Genomic DNA, 22,250 nt, shown 5'->3' with positions numbered 1-22,250 from the left:
TGGCTATCTTTATTCCAATGCAGAGGTTCCAAAATGGGGGCTGTGCCTCCCGGATATCGGGGGGCAGGGGGGTGAGGGCGGGGGAGAGGCAGAAGGAAGACAGGCTGATCAGGAAGGAGATGCAACCTTGTATCGCCAGAGAGCTTGGAGTTTAAACTGAGAAAATATCAGTTTAAGTTCAAAGGAAACGTGTATAATGATGCAGCCTTGCATAGGGCGATCCCAGCATAGCGTGGAATTCCGGCTGATTTTGAGAAGTGGAAGTTGGTTCAATCAGACATGCTTCTAGTGCACGGTAATTGGTTGCTATCCACCAGAAAAAGCTCTGATTGGCCCAACTTCCACTTTGGGGGAATTCAGACATCCTGTGCTCAAATCGTCCCATTGCTCAGTTTCTTTGAAATTCAAAGAAATTCAGCTTTTTGTTTGCCAGTCTACTATAGTGAAGCCAGAAGGTGGGTGAAGCTGCATCACTGGCAGCAGCAGGCACCCACCAGGTAAGCAGTGTCTTTTCACAATATTACAGTTTGCCACCAGAACAGGTGACGGGCAATGTTCCCTTTAATTTTTGTTTGGGTACGCAGCCTCTTTAAGCGGCACCAGGGCTGTGGTTGCTCTGTCGTTGAGTATATCCAAGACTGACATCAATCGCTTTTTGGACACTAAGAGAGTCAAGGGATATGGGAATAAGGTGGGAAAGTGGAGTTGAGGTAGAAGATCAGCCATGATCTTATTGAATGGCAGGGCAGGCTCGAGGGGCCGTATGGCCTACTCCTGCTCCTATTTCTTATGTTCTAATATCTGCACTGATTTGCCGTTTCGAAGTATTCCGAACACCCCTAGCTCCCGCAGGCTATATAACTGACACACGTGTGACATTTGGTTTTCGCTAAAAGTTGAGGATATTGATCCTGTGGAAGGATGAAGTAGAGCCAGGTAAAAGAAAAATAGGGAATACGATCCCCTCTGCTTGGACTTAGAATTCACATTTACTGGTTCGAACAAAAATGGTCGACTGCAATGTGCTTGTGCTGAAGTTCATGCCCGGGACAGCATGTAACCAAGCAAACTAAAATGCCATTTCGAGACCAAACATCCTGCCCTCAAAGATAAACCACAAGATTTTTTTCAAACGGCAGTTCCTTCATCTAAAATAACAGCAGAAGGTAGTTGAAGAGGTTCGACGTCTATCCTGTGGTAAAGATTTGACAAGAATCTACAAACTCTGGGAGGAGTGCTGCATGTTTCTGATTGATTCTAAATCACCGCTTCACCACCATTTCCTTGACCAGCTCTTCCAGGTGTTGCTGGGGTTATTTGGCCGATGTATCTGACAGGCTCAATGAACTCAACTTTGCTTCTCATGCACAAGGAAGTATAGAGCTTTGTCAAAAAAAATTTTTTGATGGAATAGCTAGGTGCTGCCAGACAATGAGGTGAAAATTAGCTTCGGCCAGTTTTCAGGCCGGAAGTAGGCGGCAAGCCAGGGAGTGGACCAGAAGCTGGAGGCCCAAGATTCACTCAAAATTCAGCGATCTGCAGACACCAATTCAGAGGTAGGCCGCCAGTTCCGCGAGGATGAAGTTGGGTCACCCACCTTCCTGGCAGCGGCCCTTAGGTATATCCTGGGATGAGGGGGGGCGGGGGGGAGGTGATCGGGAGAGGGGCTGCGATCGAGAATGAGGGAGGGTGCCGACAATGGGTACATTCAGGTATGTATTGTTTGAAAAAAAAATCCTTTTTGAGAGCCATGTCCCGCAGTCCCTTTAGGACCACTGGTTAGGCTGCACGTAGACAATGTTTACCTGAACGCAGATGCATACAAGGCAACCCAACTTCAAGGGGGACTCGAACAGGCATTAGCCCCCTATTTGCATATACAAACATGCTAACATCAGTTTCAGACACGGGCCCAGGACACCTATACTGGAGTCTTTGCCAACATGGCGGATGGCACACTCCCAGCGCGAACTGCGCGCATGCTTGCCTCCCGCCATATTGGATGCTTAGGCATCCATTTGACTTCAATGGAAAAGAATACTGGGCACGGTGTAAAACGGGCTACCAATTCATTATTGGCTGTTTCGGGCTACTGGCGAAAACTAATTTCACCCTCATTGTTTGTTAAACCGTCAATCTCCACCAAAGAGGGGCCTTAGCAAACCAATGGTTGGGAACCTCTGTTCTAGTGGCTAAAGGGCATCAAGGTCAACGGCCAAATCTGCCTCAAGGGAACAGCAGTTTGCTGCTGTTTACCTTTGATTTTCTGTTAAAAGACTGACATTATATACAGATAAAGTCTGGTGATCCAAGGTCATTGCTGTGTGCACAGGCTGCTCACACCCATAAAACAAAGGTCAACAATGGGTAAAACAACAGCTGTCCTCACCCCCTCTGGCATGCTGTAGTGCCCTGGCCACATCATCACCAATGCCTATGGCCACATGTAGGAAAGATTAGATGTAGCTTGCAAATGTGGGCACTTTCAACGTGTGCATAATGTGCAAAATATGAAGTTACGCTCACACAGGTGAAAATGTGATTGCGGAAGCACATCTAAACATGATGACTCATTTCTGATGTGTTGCTTAAAATCACCACACAGAACTGTCTTTCTAAACAGTTTGATACTTTAACCATTGAGAGTTTCAAATGTTTCTGATTTAAATTGGTCTGATTTTTTAAAAACATTATGTTATCTGTACCTGGACTCTCAAGACCCGTTGACACTACTTCCTCCACATTGCTTCCATTCAGATTTGCTTTCATAATGCGGTCTAAGGTCACATCGGACCAGAACACCAGCTCCTTGCTGTGGTGGAAGTCCAGAGCGATGGCATTCTCCAGATTGTTGAGTAGGAGTGTGTATTCCGATCGGCGGGGCAGTACCTGCCGGATATCAATCCGATTTGCAAACAACAGCACTGGTTCTGGCCCTTAAGATAATAACACATATATACATGTTAAAGATCATGTTTCAGACAGCAGGGTTTCAGGTGCTCCTGACATTAACCACTAATAAATCAAATACAGAATGTAGGAGGAACTTCAATATACCGAGACTGATGGGAATGTGTAACTCGCTGCCACATGGAGTGGTTGAAACAGATAGTATTGATGTATTTAAGGAGAGGCTTGATGTTTACACGAGGGAGAATGAAGCAGAGAGATACGGGGTGGGAGGAGGAGATAATCAGAGTAGGAGGAGGCCTCGTCTGGAGTATTAACACCAGTGGGGTCAAATGGCCTGTTTTCTATGCTGTAGATTCTATGTAATGAATCCTGTCACACTCCGGCACAGTGCATAGCAACACTAGGTTACACGCATCACGACCTCTATGCTGTAATGTTTCACAACCATGGATGTGAACACAATAGTTTCAATCAATCCACCTTTGCACCTAGGTCAGGGGGAATATTAACAACCTGCACTTAAATAATACCTTTACCATAGCAAACCTTTCCACAAAAAGCACTTCACATGGGCGGGGAGCATGAAAATAGACAGGAATTAGGAGAACTAGGAATGTAAAAGATTTGTTTTTCTAGTGTTAAATAATGCAACTTTTGAAGCCATTCCTAAGAAGTAAGCACACTCACCCAGTGCTTTGCAGCCTCGCTTATCAGGTCGCAGTTCATAGCCCTGAACACACCAGCACTGGAATCCTCCTTCTACATTGGTACAGCCTTGACTGCAGTATCCATCCTCAGCACACTCATCAATGTCTGCAAAAATCAGCACAACAGTCATCGTACCACTGTGTCACTTGCATAGAGAGAAAGTTCGTGCTTATGACGTAGAATGCTTCCCTCCCCCTTCCGTCTCCTTACTGCTGGTTATAAAGCATCTCACAGCCATATAGGCAACGCTCACCAGTGAACGGCTGCTCTGAAGCCACTGAGGAAACAACATCTTACATGGTTTATTTGGCATTGCACATGAATACCAATACAAAGGCTGGTCAGTGGGAACAATGCAGATGCATTTCTTCTAGCAGAGTTCCCTTTCACTTTTCCCAACATGCAAGAGGCCAGTATTGTGGGTGGGATGGAAGGATAACATACCAAAACATAGGGAAAAAGTTTGAAAACCAAGCATCTATTGTGTCAGATCCTTCCAACAAAGTGTTAGAAATAAATACAAACACTAATATTTATGATTGGGAATTGAGTTTGTTAACTCAAAACAATTAATATATTGTTGATCTCAGGAGAAAAAATACAACTGGCTATATCCTGTTCAAATAAACTCAGAGGAGCTCTGAAAAGATCTATTTTAATCCGACACCACCAATTGTAATAACGAGGCTGAATGGTATACAATAGCTATATTCGGTATGTCTCAGCACAGGAAAAAATGTGTTCAGGTCAAAAAATGTTAATGGGAAAATCATGCACATTGCCATTTCGGGCATTCAACAAGCACTCTTAGCTCAAATATGGCATGCTCTAGCTGGAGCTAAGCTCCCTCTGCTCTGCCCTAAAAATGGTCTTTAGCCACAATCCTAAACGAACACCCCATTGATTTGCACCACATTGATTTGTTTTTCCATTATCTAAACCAGCCTTCACTGTGGTTTCTCTGAGTGCCAAATAGCGGCAAATTAGAAATAAAAACAGAAAATGTTGGAAATACTCAGCCTCTGTGAAGAGAGAAACAGAGTTAACGTTTCAAGTCGATGACCTTTCGTCAGGACAACCAGCAGTGAGAGAAAACAATGGTGCTCTCTGTTTCCCTCCCCACAGATGCTGCCTGACCTGCTGAGTGTTTCCAGCATTTTCTGTTTTTATTTCAGATTTCCAGCATCCGCAGCATTTTGCTTTTGTATTCGTGCCAAATTCAAGCAGTCTTATGCTGTGAACCCAATACAACTTGCAGTGGGTTGGGATCGCACATTTCCATTTCATGTTGGATCCTTACAGCCAGCAGACAAAGCAATGTATTCAACCCAGCCTAATCTTACTGCACCGCTTACCAAGTCCTACTGAAAAAAATACAGAATAGCTCTTGGCATCTCCAGAACAAACAATCTAGCAACCCAACAAAAACGAACCAGCAGCTTGACTAAAGCTGACACATCCCTAGAAAAGCTGAGAGAGTCCTGAATTTATGCCTTATGACACAAGAGGCTGCACTGAAAGTAAATCAGGACATGGAGTGTAGATATACCCACCATTTGATCACTTTAATTTAGTCTAGAAATGCTGAATGTAGAAATTACTAAAGGAGAATGTGAGTACTAAAGGTGTGAGATTTATTTCTCGATGTCAGCGCATGCCTTCTCCTTAGAAGGTTTTAACTTCACGCTCAATTATGTGCATTTTCCAGCATTTTGGAGCCTGCTATAATTCTGCCTTTCGAGCTGAAAGACGTTTCTTCTGGAACATCTGGAACTGTAACAGCCAGCAGCGGGAGAAAACAATGTTTCTGAAATCGTTCAGTTCTGCTTCCCACAAATATGATTGGTGCAGACAGTCTCCAGCTGTGCAGATCTGACTGATCGGAGTGGATAATATTGCCGACCTCAATGCCCAGCCAAAGCTGACTTTTGTTTAATGAAATGCTGACAAGCTGACACACGGATTGAAAAGTTGAATATTCGCTTGATAAGCTGGTGGTCGGCATGTATGAAGTAATAACGTTTTTGAATGTACATAAATTAACTCTCCACCCATCAAAGACTGCTGCTTGAACTTTAAGCAGAGGAAATGAATTCTAATGGAAATGTTAGGAAATGTCAGCACCTCACAGCTAACCTGGTGTGCCTTGATGACCCCGAGACTCAGAATGCCCACAGCGCTTGGTCTGTCCTCCAGGCCTCCATAACCAGTGCCCATGAAGTGACGCTCGGTCACTCAACCAGTAAACACCAGGACTGATTTGGTGAAAATGACCAGGAGATCCAAGAACTAATAGGTCGCAAGCGTAGGGCATTTCTGAGCCTTAAACAACAACCCAACTCGGGAGCAGCAAGGCAGCATTACAGGTGAAAAGGGGTTCAGTGAGCAGCTGTAACTGATGTGGTCAGGTGCCCCTGTGTCAGGATGGTCAGCATTTGTATTACCCCTTCGTGTTCTCAACACCAATTCAACCCAGTCAACTAAAGACGGTTCAGCACACTTTTATTGTTAGACTCACGAAAACAAAAATGCACTTCTCCCAGGCCTATGTCTCTCCTCCCTGGAGGTCTGCCTCTGATCTGAACCATTGGGTTTTACTACCCTCTTGCTTGTTTAACTTAATCAGGGACACCAGTGATGACATCGGGAGCTCAGCTGGCTGCCACCATCCACTCCCCATGGTCCCAGTGCCCTAAAACAACAGGAGTGGATGTACACTTCCTCACACTGGCTACCAAAGCGACAATGCAGCATGAAATCAGTAAGACTTTAGAGCTGGAGAGACCAACACACTGATGTCACTGGTAAGCTGGTGAGTTGTTTTAAAACAAAAACAGAACATAATGGAAACACTGACCAGATCAGTCAGCATCTGTGGAAACAGTCAGCAGATCCGGTAAGTAATAATTTGTCACTAGCTGCCAAGGGAATTCAGCAGCCTTAACGTATTTTAAGGGCCCTACCTTGGCACAACTTTCCACTCTCCATTAAGCGATAGCCTGTGTGACATGTGCACTGTACAATGCCTCGAACCTCCTGACACTTTTGTGCACATCCACCATTGTTCACATTGCAGCTTTCCTCTTCCGATTGTTCACCTGATTTTAAATCACAAGGTTAGTTCTTGTGTTGCCCTAATTGCAGCGGATGTTTCTTTAGCCTGAAAAACAATCCGATACACCTTATTTACATGGCACCATGCGGCGTGATACATTGTGCCGACATGCTATGCCACATGCGAGCAGGATCTAGTTTTGGCCCTGCAATTCCCCGTGCCATGAATTTCCATTCTCAGCTGAGCCCATCAGGAGAATAGTGAATGGCAGCACTGTGCTTCCCAAGGGTTTGGGGGGTGGGGGGGAGAAATCTCAACCTTGGCTTAGCCTCCCTGGTCACAAAGTCTGCTGGCAGCTTGTTCAAAATGGCAGGGAATAGGTCACTTGCCCATACTTCTATTCAGGGCATTGTTTGTGGGAACAAACTAAAAACAGGAGCAATCTATGGAACAGAAACACTAACCAAATATTTATCTTAGTTAAACAAATGTTTTTTTCAGTTCCTTTTTGCTGCTAACTGAGTTCCACCCTGAGCACATAGATACAGGGAGTTTGTGAGAGATAAAACTGGACTCCTGTACAAAAAAGAAATTTAAGAGATTTCAAAAATACATTGTTATGCCATGTACTGATATTTTTATTATTAAGTTCAAACTTACGACAGTTCTGGTGCGGGCTTTCGTCACTGCCATCTTCACAATCGTTGGCGCCATTGCAGACTTTGCGTTGACCAATGCAACGTCCATTGCCGCATGTGAACTGATCTGGAGCGCAGTGCAGGGTCTCTGTGACAAAGGCAGGAGAGTTAACATCTCTGGGCTAACTTTCTGCTTTTACACTTCTATGGGGAGTTTTACCCAGTGCCGGCGCAGATCGGAAAATCAGGATACCCAGCACATAATTTCCTGAGCTTTATTTTAAACTGCCAGCAAGGAAGGCTCCCATTGGAAGCATAAAATGACAATGCGATCCCTGCACGTTCACTTCAAGCATTAAAATAACCAGCCTCTCAACAGCTAATGCCTCCTGCCACAGATCAAACTTGTACTAATCACAGTAGTCTGATCTTTGCACCATTTATTATCCACTGTCCTGACTTTGGAAGACGATGACTTATTATGAATGAGCTGGTATGTGTCTGTACGCACATGACATACAAGAATGATGGAACAATTGGATAAATCCATGGCACGAGCAGGGAGACTTGTGTGCTGGCTGTGCATATCAAGAATTCACATTCTGTTCATAATATGCCAAAGGTAGTTTCACTGAATGATCTGGTAATGTGTGGTAGAATGCTGGACTCTCAGAGTCTAGCATTCCACCACACATTGAGAGATTGAGTAGACTAGGCTTATATTCCTTAGAGTTTAGAAGGATGAGAGGTGATCTAATTGAAACATATAAAATTCTTAAGGGGCTTGATAGGGTTAATGCTGAGAAAATGTTTCCCCTGGCTGGGGAATAAGGGGTCGGCCATTTAGGACTGAGATGAGGAGAAAGTTCTTCACTCAGTGGGTTGTGAATCTTTGGAAATCTCTACCCCAGAGAGCTGTGGATGTTCAATTGGAGTATATTCAAGACAGAGGTTGATAAATAAGGGAATTAAGGGATATGGGGATAGTGCAGGTAGTTGGACTTGAGGTAGAAGATCAGCCATGATCTTGTTGAATGGCGTAGCAAGCTTGAAGGGCCAAATGGCTTAGTCCAGCTCCTATTTTTTATGTTCTTATGTTCAAAGTCTTATCCACTGTGCCCAGGCATCTAAATTGATCCATTGTTCTTTGATAATCGCTGACTTTCTGCTCTTACTGCGACTTCGGATCTCAAATTCAAGTTACACCAACGTCATTTAGTAATTCCCATTGTCACCTGTTTTTTCACAGTCTTCTTCATCACTGTTATCAGAGCAATCATCCTCTCCATCACACCGCCACGACAAGCGTATACAGCGGCTGGACTTGCAGCGGAACTGGTCTGTAGTGCACTGTGAGGCAGCTGCGCAAGAACAAAATGCAACATATTTATTCCTTTCCTCTGATTCGCCTGTAATAGAAACTATTATGTTATTGGTCACTCATTGTTTCCCAGATATTTGTTCAGAATGTGTTTTGTTTTAGAAGAAGGTGATTTAAAAATACTCACTGCAATTTTTCTCATCGGACTGATCATCGCAGTCAAAATCGCCATCACACCTCCAGCCTGCATTGATACAGAGCCCACTATTGCAGAGAAACTCACCCGACCGACACGGATGGTGAGATGCTGTGGAGAATAAGCAAGAAAACCAAATTAGTAACTGTGCAACTTACTAATCAGCAAGCCTGCAACAGAATTTTTTTTTTTAAATCCCTTCCAACAACAATAATATACTTTTTAAATAATTTTATGAAACTTTCTGGGGGATTAAAATCAGATCACCTTGTACATGTAAAATCTAAGTAAGTCTCCATTTAGAATTTCAAGTACAGAAAAATATTGTTGGTGCACTGGTCAAAGAACTTAAGTTAGCATTTTAGAAATGCCTGCCTGGCATGTGCTGTTGCATTTCAGTGCCTCGACCACCAGAGGCTCACAGTAAGCTATGTAAACGTTGAATTCATTCAAGTCGTAGAAACTGATGCTCACACATTTCAAGTTACTCTGTGGGCCCAACTACTTCAACACACTGAAGGTTGCGACCAAATAAAGGCTGGTATTAAAAGTTCTTTCCACCCTGGCATATGAACAACTTCTAATTGTCCAGGTTTGAAATTCTAAAAATTCTGAAATAGACTGTTCCCACTGAACATATGTGAGCTTCTTGAATTTAGTAAGCTTCCTGGAATCTAGAAGCTTGTTGAGAAATAAAACTGCCATATGTAGGATCTCTGCATGACAATAATAGATAATATCTGACAACCACACCAGCTTTAGTCTTCATTCGCATGAAGCTGCATAATGTTGACTATTGCTTTCCCACTTTTCTTCACTCTGTCCCTCTCCTCAAACACTGACACTTTGCAGGTGTACCATTCCATGAGCAGCGCTCATTCTCTGGTATCGTACTCTAATAACTGTTATTTACATCAGACGTTCCAGTGAATGTCGGGAGGCTCTTCTACCCTCATCATAGGCGGTCCCTCGAAACGAGGATGACTTGCTTCCACGCCAAAAAAGGATAAGTTCACAGGTGTTCCAATGAAGGACCTAAAATTCCAGGTCCTGAACTACATCCTGAAGGGTGGAAGATGCCTGTGCGGGGATTTTTTTAACGTGTGGTGGCCGTTGCACATCAGCCACCACACGGGCTTGACAGAGCTAGGTCTTGGTCCAGTGGCAAGGATTACCCAAGACGACTGGAGACCTGCTCTGTTGCACGGACCTAGTGTGCACACATATCGCAGTGTGGGCTGGCCCGTGCTGCCCCTGGGCCCCTGGCCCCGAACTCATGCCTCCCCTGGGCCTCAATCACATCCCTCCACAGTCTTTCGCCGCTCCTTCGCCCCGACCTCGCCGTTCCTGCTGTATCTGCCCACGCTCCAATCACTGACCTGGATCTTGATGACATCACTCTTTGCTGCTGTCGCAGCTCGTGCTGCTCCCAGTAGTGGCATGCCTCCACGCTGCTCCCAGGCCGGTGCTCGCCGCTCCTTTTATGGCCCTCTTCTACCACAGGGAGCGTCACAGCTTAGCACAATCCTGTAATCACTCTATTTCCACATATACACACTTCCAGCATCAGTAATCAGGCACTTTGGCAAATATTCCCCTCCCAATTTGTATGATATCGACTACGACCCTGGTTAAGATTAGTTAACTCAGCACATAAGAATGCTCCAGTATGTCTCACCCTCCCTCAGCACAAGGTCCTGGGCGTTCTCCGAATGTATATTTACAAAGAAAGTTTGATTTTCTATAGCACCTTATCACACCTCAAGAGATGTCTCAAAGCACCTTCACAGTGAATTACTGTTTAAGTGCTATTTTAGTATGCAAGTGAAATGCAGTAGCCATTTTTCATACAGCAAAGTTCCACAATTGACCAAAAACAATCTGTTTTTGGTTGTGTTGGTTGACCAACTTCCTGCTCTTCAAAATAGTGCCATGACATCTTTTAAAGTGCACGTGAACCTTCCTTTTAAATAGAGCAGGAATGTGTCTTATTGTTCTATATCAAATAATTTACATGGCCACAGCACGAGGCCACCTTGGTCAAAGTCACCAAGACATCCTGTGTGATTGGAAATATGGTGGGTTAACCCTCCCCATTCTCCTTGTCCTTCCATGATGTTCAACATAATAAACATCTTCCTCCACACTCTACCTCTAAGTGATTGCCTGCACTTGGCTCCATTTCCACTGGCTACATTGGGGCACCTCCAGAAACAACTTCTTCTCCCACTCCTGCATGGTCACCTCTGTCGTACTTCAAGATTCCATCCTTATCCTCATTTATGCACTGCCCCTTGGAGACATTGCCTACAGGTATAGGGTTAGCTTTCATATGTAAGTGGACAAACCCCAGTTTAATCTCTATCACCACCTTCAATTCCACCAATTTACAAATACTTCCATTGTACTGCTCTATTTTATCTCTGCAATTTCCTCTAGTCCTATGCCCTAGCCAATATCGTACAGTCTAAATCTGGCCTCCTGTGCATTTCCCTCTCTCCAGTCTCTTCACTCGATGCCAATCTTGGTTGTATTCTCTGGAACACTTTTCATAAACTTCCCTATCTTGCTATTTCTTTCTCTGCCTTTGAAAACCTCCACAAAACATTACTTTATGACTGTGCATATGTCATTTTTCTTAAATTCTTCTGAAACCACTCAGTCCATGCTCTCCAGTGTGAAGAGCTTAATACATTCTATTACATTAAAGGCGCTTATACAAAGCCCGGTCGTCGTTGTTGGAAAGACTTTTTTCATTACGGCACTCAGATTGTTTACTCAAAGTACCCATAGCACTTCATCAGTCTTCAAATTTATTTCTGGAGGTTTCTGTTCAGCATTACATCCATCAAAGAAGAATGCCTGTGTCTGAAGGCACAACATAAACCATGGGTAGAAGTTACTGAAAATGGCGAGTCTTTTCCCCTGGCCAGCACAATGGATTCCTGAGGACCACAGAAAGATACCTGGACTCTTTGGGGGGAAAACTCGTTTCGAGACTATCTTTGATGGACCTTTTTGGAACATATACAAATATGACATAATCATCTGAATTCTTTTGATATTTGTCTATTTTGAAAATTAGAGGGCGGGATTGTTGATTATCCAAATAATGATGGTCGGCAGTGTTTGCCAAGACATTTGTGGAACGGTATCTTTTGTAAACTGAAATGTGACTCCACCACATTGCAGATTTTTCTCCTCGTCACATTCTTTTTTTATGAATTTATTAACCATGTTTAATTATAGTCATGATACTTTTAGTAGCTGAAACATAAAGATGTTTTCCATCACTAATCTTCAAAATGATCTCCAGCTGGAGAATAAAACTAAATGAAATCACTTTGATATATGCTTCTATTTAGATAGAGCATATAAAGATGAGTTGGAATGGACTGAAAAGCTGAAACGCAATTATGGGGATCAGATCACGTTGTGTGACTCGAGAACAAAGATTAGGCAGATTTTAAAAATCTAAACTCTAAAAGATTGTGTCACCACTCATAACATAAACCCGATATACTTCTGTTTTCTTGTAACATATATATCGTTGTTTACTTTTTTTAAACTGTAAAAAAAAAGTATCACGAGTTTCGTCTTCTGTGCTCATCTGTTAAGTTTCTACCGAGAAATGTTCAGTTACTGGTGCCAAATTTCATTATGACCTATTATTTGTGGTGCGGATGTGCAACATGTGACACGGAGAGGGAATTTTACTAGGAACAAAATATGTGCTTTCCTCATATGACAGGAAGGAACAGTTTTATTTTTAAAAATAGCAGTGAACTTCATCAGGCGAGTTACTGTGCCGTGTGTTTAATATAGGAAGAATTGATTCAACAGACAGAAATAGGTATCATGGATGGTTCCATAGGATGTCAATTTCACGGTTCAGGAGATGTTGACAATGAGCATCAACATGATGCAAATGGAAATGTGTGTGCTGTGCAGTATAGCTGGTGTGCAATGTGACAGGTGCGCGAGATATGGCCAATGTAGGAGGTTTAATTCATGCGTGACGTGATGTGGAAATGTGTGATGCAACAGGTGTCTAAAAAACAAGAATGAAGAAAATATCTGCACGTTCTGACATTATAAAAAACATAAGGGTTAAAAGTCTGAATGTTTTGTACTAACTATCACAGTGCATTCTAAAGGAATGGATTATACCACTACAGAGTGACAGAAGTTCGCAAAGGTTGTGAGGTGTGTATGTTGGATATATTAGATGGGAACATTTCATGAAATCTGGTACCTGCTTTAACAATGCATTTCACACTGGGGGAAAAACATCACCTCAGTTTGTAGACCACATGCAGCCCACCAGTTAAAGACAGCTTTTATTATTTCATAATGATCTCAAAACCTCTAGAGGAGTGTTTCAAATTACTTGGATCCTTCTTGTTACTGTAATAGACACAGCTTAAAAGACACCACTGCAGGATTGTATTACTAATCACAGTCCCTCACTGGGGTCGCTCGAACACAACTTCGCGGCTCAGCACTTCAATTTTAAGCAGCTACTGAATCTTTCAGTCCACTGCAACCTACATTACAGGAAAAAGTAAATGACTGCCTTTAGTAAAATATAAATCAAGCCAAGCGGAATAAGCCTTCACTTCTTACTAATTCATCAAATGCAAACTGTATCATTTAAATAACAGCTGTTATTTTTATAGATGTTGACCATGTCATCACAAATAGATTGTTCCTGTAGAAACTGAGATTTCAATCCATTTAAAGTTCAAATTCATAATCAAATGGTGTCTTCCAGTCTCATTCTACATCTTGAAGTGTGTCCCGGACATATGGAATAATTAATCGAATCTTGTTGCACACTACAGGTCCCACAGTTATTCACCAGATTTTGTGGCGCAATCCCAACTAATTCCATGATCTGAATGTGTCCCCATCCAGCACATCTTCACCACCTAGATGAAAAATAAGACCCACAGCCACTTGGCTTAAAGGGGTATTTTCAATGCTTGAAAATCACTGGCAATCGTGATTTATTAACCTGGTAAAAGAGCTTATGCTGTGATTGAGAAGCTACGTTTAAAAGGAGCACGGGACAGAGATAAGAGCTATAACACTGTAACCCCTATTCTCCAACATGGACTCCACTCCCATTGAGTGAGCTTGGCACTGGAGAACCATTCCCTGTAATTTATGCTGCAACAATCCAATTCAGATTGTCCCCCCTTGAAATGGTGTGACTCCACTTTTAAAACATGCTGAGCTCACGCAGCATTCTAGATTTCTTTCGTTTTAAAATGCTGTAAGTTCCTCTCCTTTTGTCCCCCCCTTCACCCCTGTATTTCTAACATTCCCCTTGATCAGGAGGGCAAGACAATCAAAACCCAGACCATCTCCCCAGTTGCTGTCGAAACAGTGCTCTCATCCAGCCACCAGCAGTCACTGTCCGGCAGTGGGACTCTCCCCATCCCTGACCGTTTGCTTCCCTTCCCCAAACAACACAGCCAGACAGACAACACTGTCCTCCAGAGGAAGCCTGGTCATGAATATCAGTGGAGTCTGTTATCCAATGCCTAGCTGATAGCAATCCACACAGTCGAAACTTCTTCTTTGATCTTTATGGACAACATTAAATAATTTTGACAGGAATTTCAGTTTAGAATAGAAAGAATTAATTGTTGTAACAAAGTGTTTTGAAGTGGTTTAGAAAATCTACACATTGATTTCACAAGTAAAAATAATTTTCATGGTGCAATAATGCTTTGTGGTTGAGGGTGGGGAGGGGGCGGGGGCGTGTAGTTTCATTTACAACCTGAAATATTAAAGCTTCAGTCAGTTTCCAGATACTTCACGAGCTCATGATTCACTGAAACTAAAACTCACAGCACATTTATCCAACCTCTAATGTGAGAGAACAACTTGCAGTATTTGAGTGATGTGTTATTTGCAGACCAAATGTGGGAATGAAGTGCCACAAAGGGAAACTAAATGGACATTGATGTGTCAAACACTCACAGCACCTAAGCAAGTGAACATTCAAACTTCCAGCAAGATGTAGTGAGTTTTAAAAGGGTTAAGGTTATGTTACGTTTCCATTTCGGAAATGATATGCAAGTGCATCAAAAAAGTTACTTTTCATTTTATACACCCGAATTAGCACACAAATATCTCACAGGCTACACTTGGAAACTGCACAAGATGCTTTCCAAGTGGGATCCAACCAAAAGTAACAATTCACTGCACCACAGCCCACCGAACTCTCCATGTAGGACATTGTCCAACAGTTAGTGCAAATAAGGAGTCACGCATATGCTGAAGTTGAAAGCTATCAAGCCGTGACAAAATACAGTTGCATTTTCTGCTGATTTTAATTTAGAAATAATAATATAACAGACACTAACCACAGTCTGATTCATCAGACCAGTCTCCACAATCATCATCACCATCACAGTGGTATATGTCAAGAATACAGCGGCCATAAGCACACTGAAACTCCTCCACACTGCAGTTGGTCACAGGAACATCGGCAGCTAAAACATAAAAAAAAAGATTAAAGGCAGTCTTAATTGGGTGCAATGTTATCTGAGAAATGACTGCATCTGTCCGTCTAACTTCCTAGTTCCTTTATTTAAATCATTCTCAAAGTTTATTACAGTTGCAGCAGCCAATCTCTCCATTTAGTTTGATTTCCCATCCCTTGACAAAAGTGGACAGTGCTCAGTAAGGCTTTGAGATGGATCACTATGTGGAAGCAAAGCTAATATTGTATGACTACATTAGTTATGGTTCTCGAAGGATTAACCAGTACTATTTTTGGCTTAAGTTCTTAATGGAGGATTTTAGAATCGGTGAATTTCACAAAAATAAACACAATTAGACTTCTACCCAGGCAAGAATGGGTGCATGATAACAGTGATTAAACCATTTTAATCATACCAGCTATTGACCAGTTTTTCTTCTTGGCAACATGACAGGTTTTAAACTCAGCAGCTAATTGGCACAGGTAGTATAGACACTGATTATTTGTTTTTGATATTAAGTTGCTGTGGTGAGAACTGAAAACTGGTGTTCTTTACATTGTACAGTCATTGCTTTCCTACATTAGCACCCATCACTCCATGAGATGGTCATTTCACTGACAATCTCCTCAACACTTTATCTCAAAACAGACACAGCTGCCTCGGAGCCAGACAGGTTTTCAGGAAATGTTTGGACTCATCAGTTTGGTGGCTACACGGCACTGTAGGGCTGATCACTCCTAACGTCCTGTCAAATTGGACGCTATAACACAAGACTGAGGGAATGCATTATAAATTAAGTTAATGGCTATGTAATGGCACAAAGTGTAATCAAGCCTTTTAATACTGACTGCAGCACAAAACAATCCTTAATGTGCACTCACCGTGGAGCTATCTCTACATTAAAGATCCTTCTCATTAGCAGAACACTCAATTGCTCAAGCTAATAAGATGTTTTGCTTTGCTGAGGTTTTATATTTGTGAAGATGGGCAAACTAGTGGTGGGAAATGAAATTCATCTCTCTTTCTTATATTTACCATCAGTAGAGGTTAGAAACTGAGAAAAAAAAACTCGGCTGCACTAATACGCCTTAATGCCAAACTCAGGAGACCTATTATTTCCATCTTCCACACCACTCTAATATTTATGCACTTTTAATGTACATACTCCAGGATATTCCACCTTTTCTTACACTATATATATATATATGCATTAAATAACCTGTTGCTTTAGTGCCAAAATATTTTCTGAACATTTACTTCTAAATGGGTTTTAGTTATGCCAAGTTACCCATCTGGAAGAAATCATTAGTGTCCACATTGACCATCCAAGAATTTTGGTGCTTTAATGGTTAATTTACTGATTATAGTGTAGTGAGCATTTTACTTAATATTCTGATCCAAAATTATGAAAACAGGCTGATTAAATAATATAACATTTGTCAATTGAAAATGGCTGACTGTATTTACTTAACAACCAAACAAGTCAATTAAGTCATTGTCAGAGTTTGTGACAGACAGTAGCAATTAGATTTTACGATTGTTGTATATGTGCCAGACTTCAAGCAGTTCCAAAGTTAGGGCAAATACTGAAAAAAATCATAAATAAGATATATTTGTTTATTAGTTTAATTTGTTCACCAGTTTCGAACTGGTCAGTAACTTCTCGTAAGCAATATTAATATTTTCTCACACAATTTTTACAGACTTAATTTCACTGTGGTTAACAATTATTCAATTCTTAAGAAATATGCTGTCATTGTTGATCACAGGTTTGAATCATTTCTGGGTGTTGCTTTCTGTTCGAGCCTACAATTACAGGATTTACTGACAGCTGGTAATAGATGCCAAATATTTAATGGCATATGTCAAGTTACTCACAAATAACCCACCCCTGCCCCAGGATTGTACTAAATTAGACACCAATAAAACCTCAACAGATAAAATTTACCAGTGGCATGCGGATGGCCTGACAAATTCTCAAACAGTAGCTTTAATCTTGTTGGCCCACAAAGGAAATAATGTAATCCGCACCACACTGAATCCTCGCATTTCCAACACAGAAATGAATCGATTCATTTCAGAACAAGTCATTTCAGTTAAGATCTGAACTGAGCACTGCCTGTACTGTCTCAGTCAGGAGTTCCTGCTGCTCGTCCTAGCGGATACTGCCTGTAAGCAGGTTTGACAGATGTCTGAAAGTGAGAACCAGTGTAACTTGAATTCTTTGAAGTTTTAAAAAAAATGTTCTCTATGAACCATTTTCAAACACAGCCACAATTGACAGCTGCTTTGTATCAAAAGGAATGCATAAAATGCGGTTCTAATGAAAACAGTTATCGACCTGCACATTTCCAAGATCTCAGTCCTTACGCATACCACCTGCATGCTATAAAAGAGACTATTTGGTGTTTTCCCCTTTGATATGAGAGCTTTGAACTTATCGTTTGTCTGGTGTCAACTGTTCTACTGATGTTTGTTTAACTATTGGTGAAAGCTGTGCGCAGAAGCTGAACCACTTCCAGCAATTAGTTCTTCGTAAAGGCACTGTGTTTCTTTACCTTATCCTACCCAAAGCAGTAGCCAAAAGTTGTTCCAAAAATATTGCCTGTACATCAGGTCACGCAAAATAACCCAGTGCTGCAACAAGCTACATTTTCAAGGCCTATATTGCAACGGAAAACATTAATCAGTCCAACCAGCTTTTTTGTATTTGGCTGGAGTGTCAAGTATAAGATCACAGGGCCCAGGTTTGCCCCCCCCGGTTAAAACGGCGCACCTCCATGAGGTGCACCGACTTTCTACACTAAAAACGGCGCCGAAAACTTACCAAGGTATTCTCCCCGCTCGGCTGTGTGTCCCGGGTCTTGGCGCGGCGCTCTTCGTGGAGTGGGGGTGGAGCTACAGCCCTGCGCCGAAAACAGTGCGCATGCACAGTAGAGCGGTCGCGCAGGCGTAGTACCTACTCCCATGATTGTAGTGATGATGCCTGCAGAACGCGTCCCGCCCCTATCCCAGGCCGGCCGCAGAGGGCTGTAAGAAACAGGTTGGTGCGGGGGGACTGAGTTTTGATCAGGGAGGAGGAGTATTGTGAATGGTAACTTTTATGTGTCGGAAGAGAAGGAGAAATCACATTAATTTCAAGTGATGAATCAGGAAATTTGAAGTTGCAAGCCTGGGTTTTCTTTTAATGACTAAAATTTTAGATGCAATCATGTCAATATATGCTTGTATTTTAAAATAAATATTTTAATATTAAGGTAGTTAAAAGAGCTGTATATCAACACTTAAATAATTTGAACAACCTGTCGGTTTTTTCCTCCACTTTTCTCCTTCACCTTCCCCCTATCCCAAAGCGGGAAACCTTCAACCACAGGCCCGGTAAGGTGGCTGAATCCGATCTCATCGGACTTCCGGAAACAAGGATTTTGACTCTCCCGGCTATGGCTGGCCTCAACCTAGCCTCAACCTTCAGCCCTGTTTGCCACTGTCTCTCCAGCGACTTCTGGTTAATGACTTAAGCAGCCTGGCACTTAGTTTCTCCAGTGACCAAGTCTCTACTTCTGGTTAATGATTTGACCCACCCCCAACCTCCCCAGGGCTGAACTTGGGCATGTTGGCTGATCTCCGAACTCCTTTCGGGGCTAAATGGAGTAATCTGTGGTCCCTCACGCGAGGGAGCCAAAGCCCTATGCCTCTGCCAGGTTTCAGGCTGCCGTTTTTAAAGCCCGACCAAAAACCCGAAAAATGGGCAAAAACGGAAAAAATTCCCGCCTGAAAAGGGTTGAAAGTCAGTGGGGCGGCAGCCCTGATGGGTCTCTGCTGCTCTTTCGTAAGGAAAGAGGGAACAATGTTTAAACTTATCACTAACAAATCTCTCAGTTGGTGCTTTAGTTGCAGGGTTCCTTCTATTTTTTATTTGTTAATTAATTGCTTATTACTTTTTGTGCTTTGTTTAGTGCTTTGTAAGTCTTGGTGCTTTCCTTGTGTTTGTTATTTGTCACTGAATGCTTATTTTTGTGTTTTGTTTAGTGCTTGGTGCTTTAAATGTACTTACCTGTGCTGATTTCTTAGTTCACCGCAAGGTTCTTCTGTTGTGGCCACATACGCTGGCCTAAGTTAGTTTGGAGTAACTTTTAGCTGTCTAAATTTGCTTAAATGACCAAAACAGGTGTAAGTGGCTGGTAACACCCCCTTTTGAAAAAAAACTAAACTAAATAAAAACTTTCTAACTCACTTACACTGGAGCAAGTTAAATGGGCAGAATTGCGATTTTTAAGATACTCCAAAAAAATCTAGTTGCTCCAAAAAAAAACGGAACAACTCCTGGGCAAACTTGGGCCCACAGTCTCTCACCCTCTTGATTGATATACCCCGTCATTAAATCACAGTTTCACCATTTATTTTTCTTTCTCTGGCTGTAGAGTGATAGAAAGCAAGATTTAAAAAAAATTTTGGGGGGGGGGGGCGGGGGTGAGGGTGGAAACCATCCCCGCATTCAAACTGGGAGCGAAGATATTCCATTGAAAGTATAGAGCATGCAGTTTTAGTCGAGGGATTTCATCTGCGAACATTCAGAAAGACCACTCCCTCCAAACCCCTGCCCCCGCGCCCGCCCGCCCCCACCGCCCCCATGTATTCGCTTGCTTTCTCTTACTCTTTGTCTCAAGAAAAAAGAAAGAAAAACCAAGTTAGTGGCATTCGGACCTGTAGCTCGGTGGACCATGACAATAGAGGAAATAAAGAGGGGAAAAAAAGTAAAAAAGCAAATAAATAGAAAAAAATATAGACAAAGCAAAAAGAGGATAAAAAGGAGAAGAGTACAATGGAAGAGAGACAATTAATTACTGTTTCAAAGAATCCTTCAATCTGAAAAGGGCTAGTCAAAGAATTCAAGATACATTAGTGTGTTCCATTAATGTATGGCTCCAGTAAAGCAAGTGGGTGCACATTTTCTCCACCTGCTCTTATGACACTTATGACAGGGCCGCGCCATGGATCTTGATGACTGGGGGGTCAGTGCTGTGCAGTGAGGGCAGGCTGGTGGAGGACCTTTGTCTTACGGATGTTTAGCATAAGGCCCATGCTTTCGAACGCCTCAGTAAATACCTCGACTATGTCCTGGAGTTCAGCCTGTGTGTGTCACTGGTGTAATATAGGGAAACATGGCAGCCAAATTACATCCAAGAATTGTGCTCAAGTCTCTGGAGTCGGACTTGAACTCATGAGGTGTAAGTGTTACCACTGAGCCAAGGCTGACACCTAGATAGGGCAGCAACCTGGATTAAAACACAGGTCTGTCCCCTTACACCTGTGGATGGATGCAACTTGGCATTTGGTGTGAGACTGTCGGCATTCGTGCACCAGCTGTGTTTTTCTGACAATCGAACAGCTTCCTGGTCACTTTTACCGATAGCAGCTTTTTATATCTAGCAATTTAATCTAAACAAAATCAGCAAATTAAATGTGGTTCTGAGAGAACCAGAATCAAATAATTCAACATTTTTAACAGCAAGGACTACCATCCTCATTCAAAATTGCATGTAGAGCTTAGCCTACAGCCCCAAGCGTAGTTTGGATCGGGTTAGTGTTCCACACCCAAGTCACCATGCATCACTAAACACCAAAATCTGTCAACTACGCCTATAGCTTACTTGCTTACTGTTAACATTTATTCCTCTTCCACCAGTCACAAACCTGCTGAACCTCATTTCATCAGGTAATTACATGACTGTGTCTGCATTTCCTCCTCCCTATGCACAAAATGAAGCAAAAAGGACAACTGTGCCAAACTGAAACAAAGATCATTTTGCCAACTTAATTAATCCCCAGTTCTGTCACCAGGCACTGTTGTCAGTGTGCCAATGTGAGGTTTGGCGAGATCTTGTCCCAGATTGTATCAAATTCAGTGGGAACAGGTGCAGATTCTGTCACTAATGATCTTGAATTTGCACTAAATCTTGTTGATCCAAAGGATACTCTCTCTCTCTACAAACTCAGGACTATATGAAAGGTAGGGCTCCCTGATGTCACACTATCTGAGTGACTCCCTTGCTTGCCCTTTTTATAGAACTAGCAGAAGCCATTCCTTGTTGGCTCTTTTTCTGCAACCAACATAAACCATGGCCTACACAGAATTGTAAGGTTGTTTCCCCTGGGGATATTTTGTCTGTTATCAAATTTAAGTGTATTGCTTCTGCTGTTGGCAACCCAGGTACCATATTTGACCCTGAAATGAGCTTCCGGCCACAAGGTTCACTAGGTTGATTCCGGGGATGAGGGGGTTGACTTATGAGGAAAGCTTGAGTAGGTTCGGCCTCATTGGAATTCAGAAGAATGAGAGGTGATCTCATCAAAACGTTAAGATTATGAGGGGGCTTGACAAGGTGGATGCAGAGAGGATATTTCCACTGATGGGGGAGACTAGAACTAGAGGGCATGATCTTAGAATAAGGGGCCACCCATTTAAAACAGAGATGAGGAGAAATTTCTTCTCTCGGAGGGTTGTAAATCTGTGGAATTCGCTGCCTCAGAGAGCTGTGGAAGCTGGGACATTGAATAAATTTAAGACAGAAATAGTCAGTTTCTTAAACGATAAGGGGTTATGTGGAGCAGGCGGGGAAGTGGAGCTGAGTCCATGATCAGATCAGCCATGATCTGATTGAATGGCGGAGCAAGCTCGAGGGGCCGTATGGCCTACTCCTGCTCCTATTTCATATGTTCTTACATCCACAGCATAACTAAAACTGCCTATTTCCACCTCCGTAACATTGCCCGCCTCCGCCCCTGCCTCAGCTCATCCGCTGCTGAAACCCTCTTCCATGTCTTTGTTACCTCTAGACTTGACTACTTCAATGCACTCCTGGCTGGCCTCCCACATTCTACTCCAGGTAAACTTGAGGTTATCCAAAATTCGGCAGCCAAA

At 42.6% G+C, this 22,250-nt stretch overlaps 1 protein-coding gene across 2 annotated transcripts in view; it reads right to left on the bottom strand.

Annotated features, from left to right (window-relative positions):
* Nucleotides 1–22,250, bottom strand: part of lrp4 (low density lipoprotein receptor-related protein 4) — a 451,660-nt gene that overhangs the window by 108,533 nt on the left and 320,877 nt on the right. For both annotated transcript variants that reach the window (XM_070899678.1, XM_070899679.1), the window contains exons 6-12: nt 15,209–15,337; nt 8,823–8,942; nt 8,550–8,675; nt 7,337–7,462; nt 6,585–6,719; nt 3,601–3,726; nt 2,706–2,936 (exon numbers count right to left, since the gene is read on the bottom strand). In XM_070899678.1, the coding sequence (XP_070755779.1) occupies nt 2,706–2,936; nt 3,601–3,726; nt 6,585–6,719; nt 7,337–7,462; nt 8,550–8,675; nt 8,823–8,942; nt 15,209–15,337 (993 nt within the window). The remainder of the gene's footprint in view (nt 1–2,705; nt 2,937–3,600; nt 3,727–6,584; nt 6,720–7,336; nt 7,463–8,549; nt 8,676–8,822; nt 8,943–15,208; nt 15,338–22,250) is intronic.

Source organism: Pristiophorus japonicus, chromosome 14 (assembly GCF_044704955.1).
Source record: "Pristiophorus japonicus isolate sPriJap1 chromosome 14, sPriJap1.hap1, whole genome shotgun sequence".
NCBI lineage: Eukaryota > Metazoa > Chordata > Chondrichthyes > Pristiophoridae > Pristiophorus > Pristiophorus japonicus.
The sequence above is the reverse complement of the archived record's forward strand: the minus strand, read 5'-3'. Positions and strand labels throughout refer to the sequence as shown.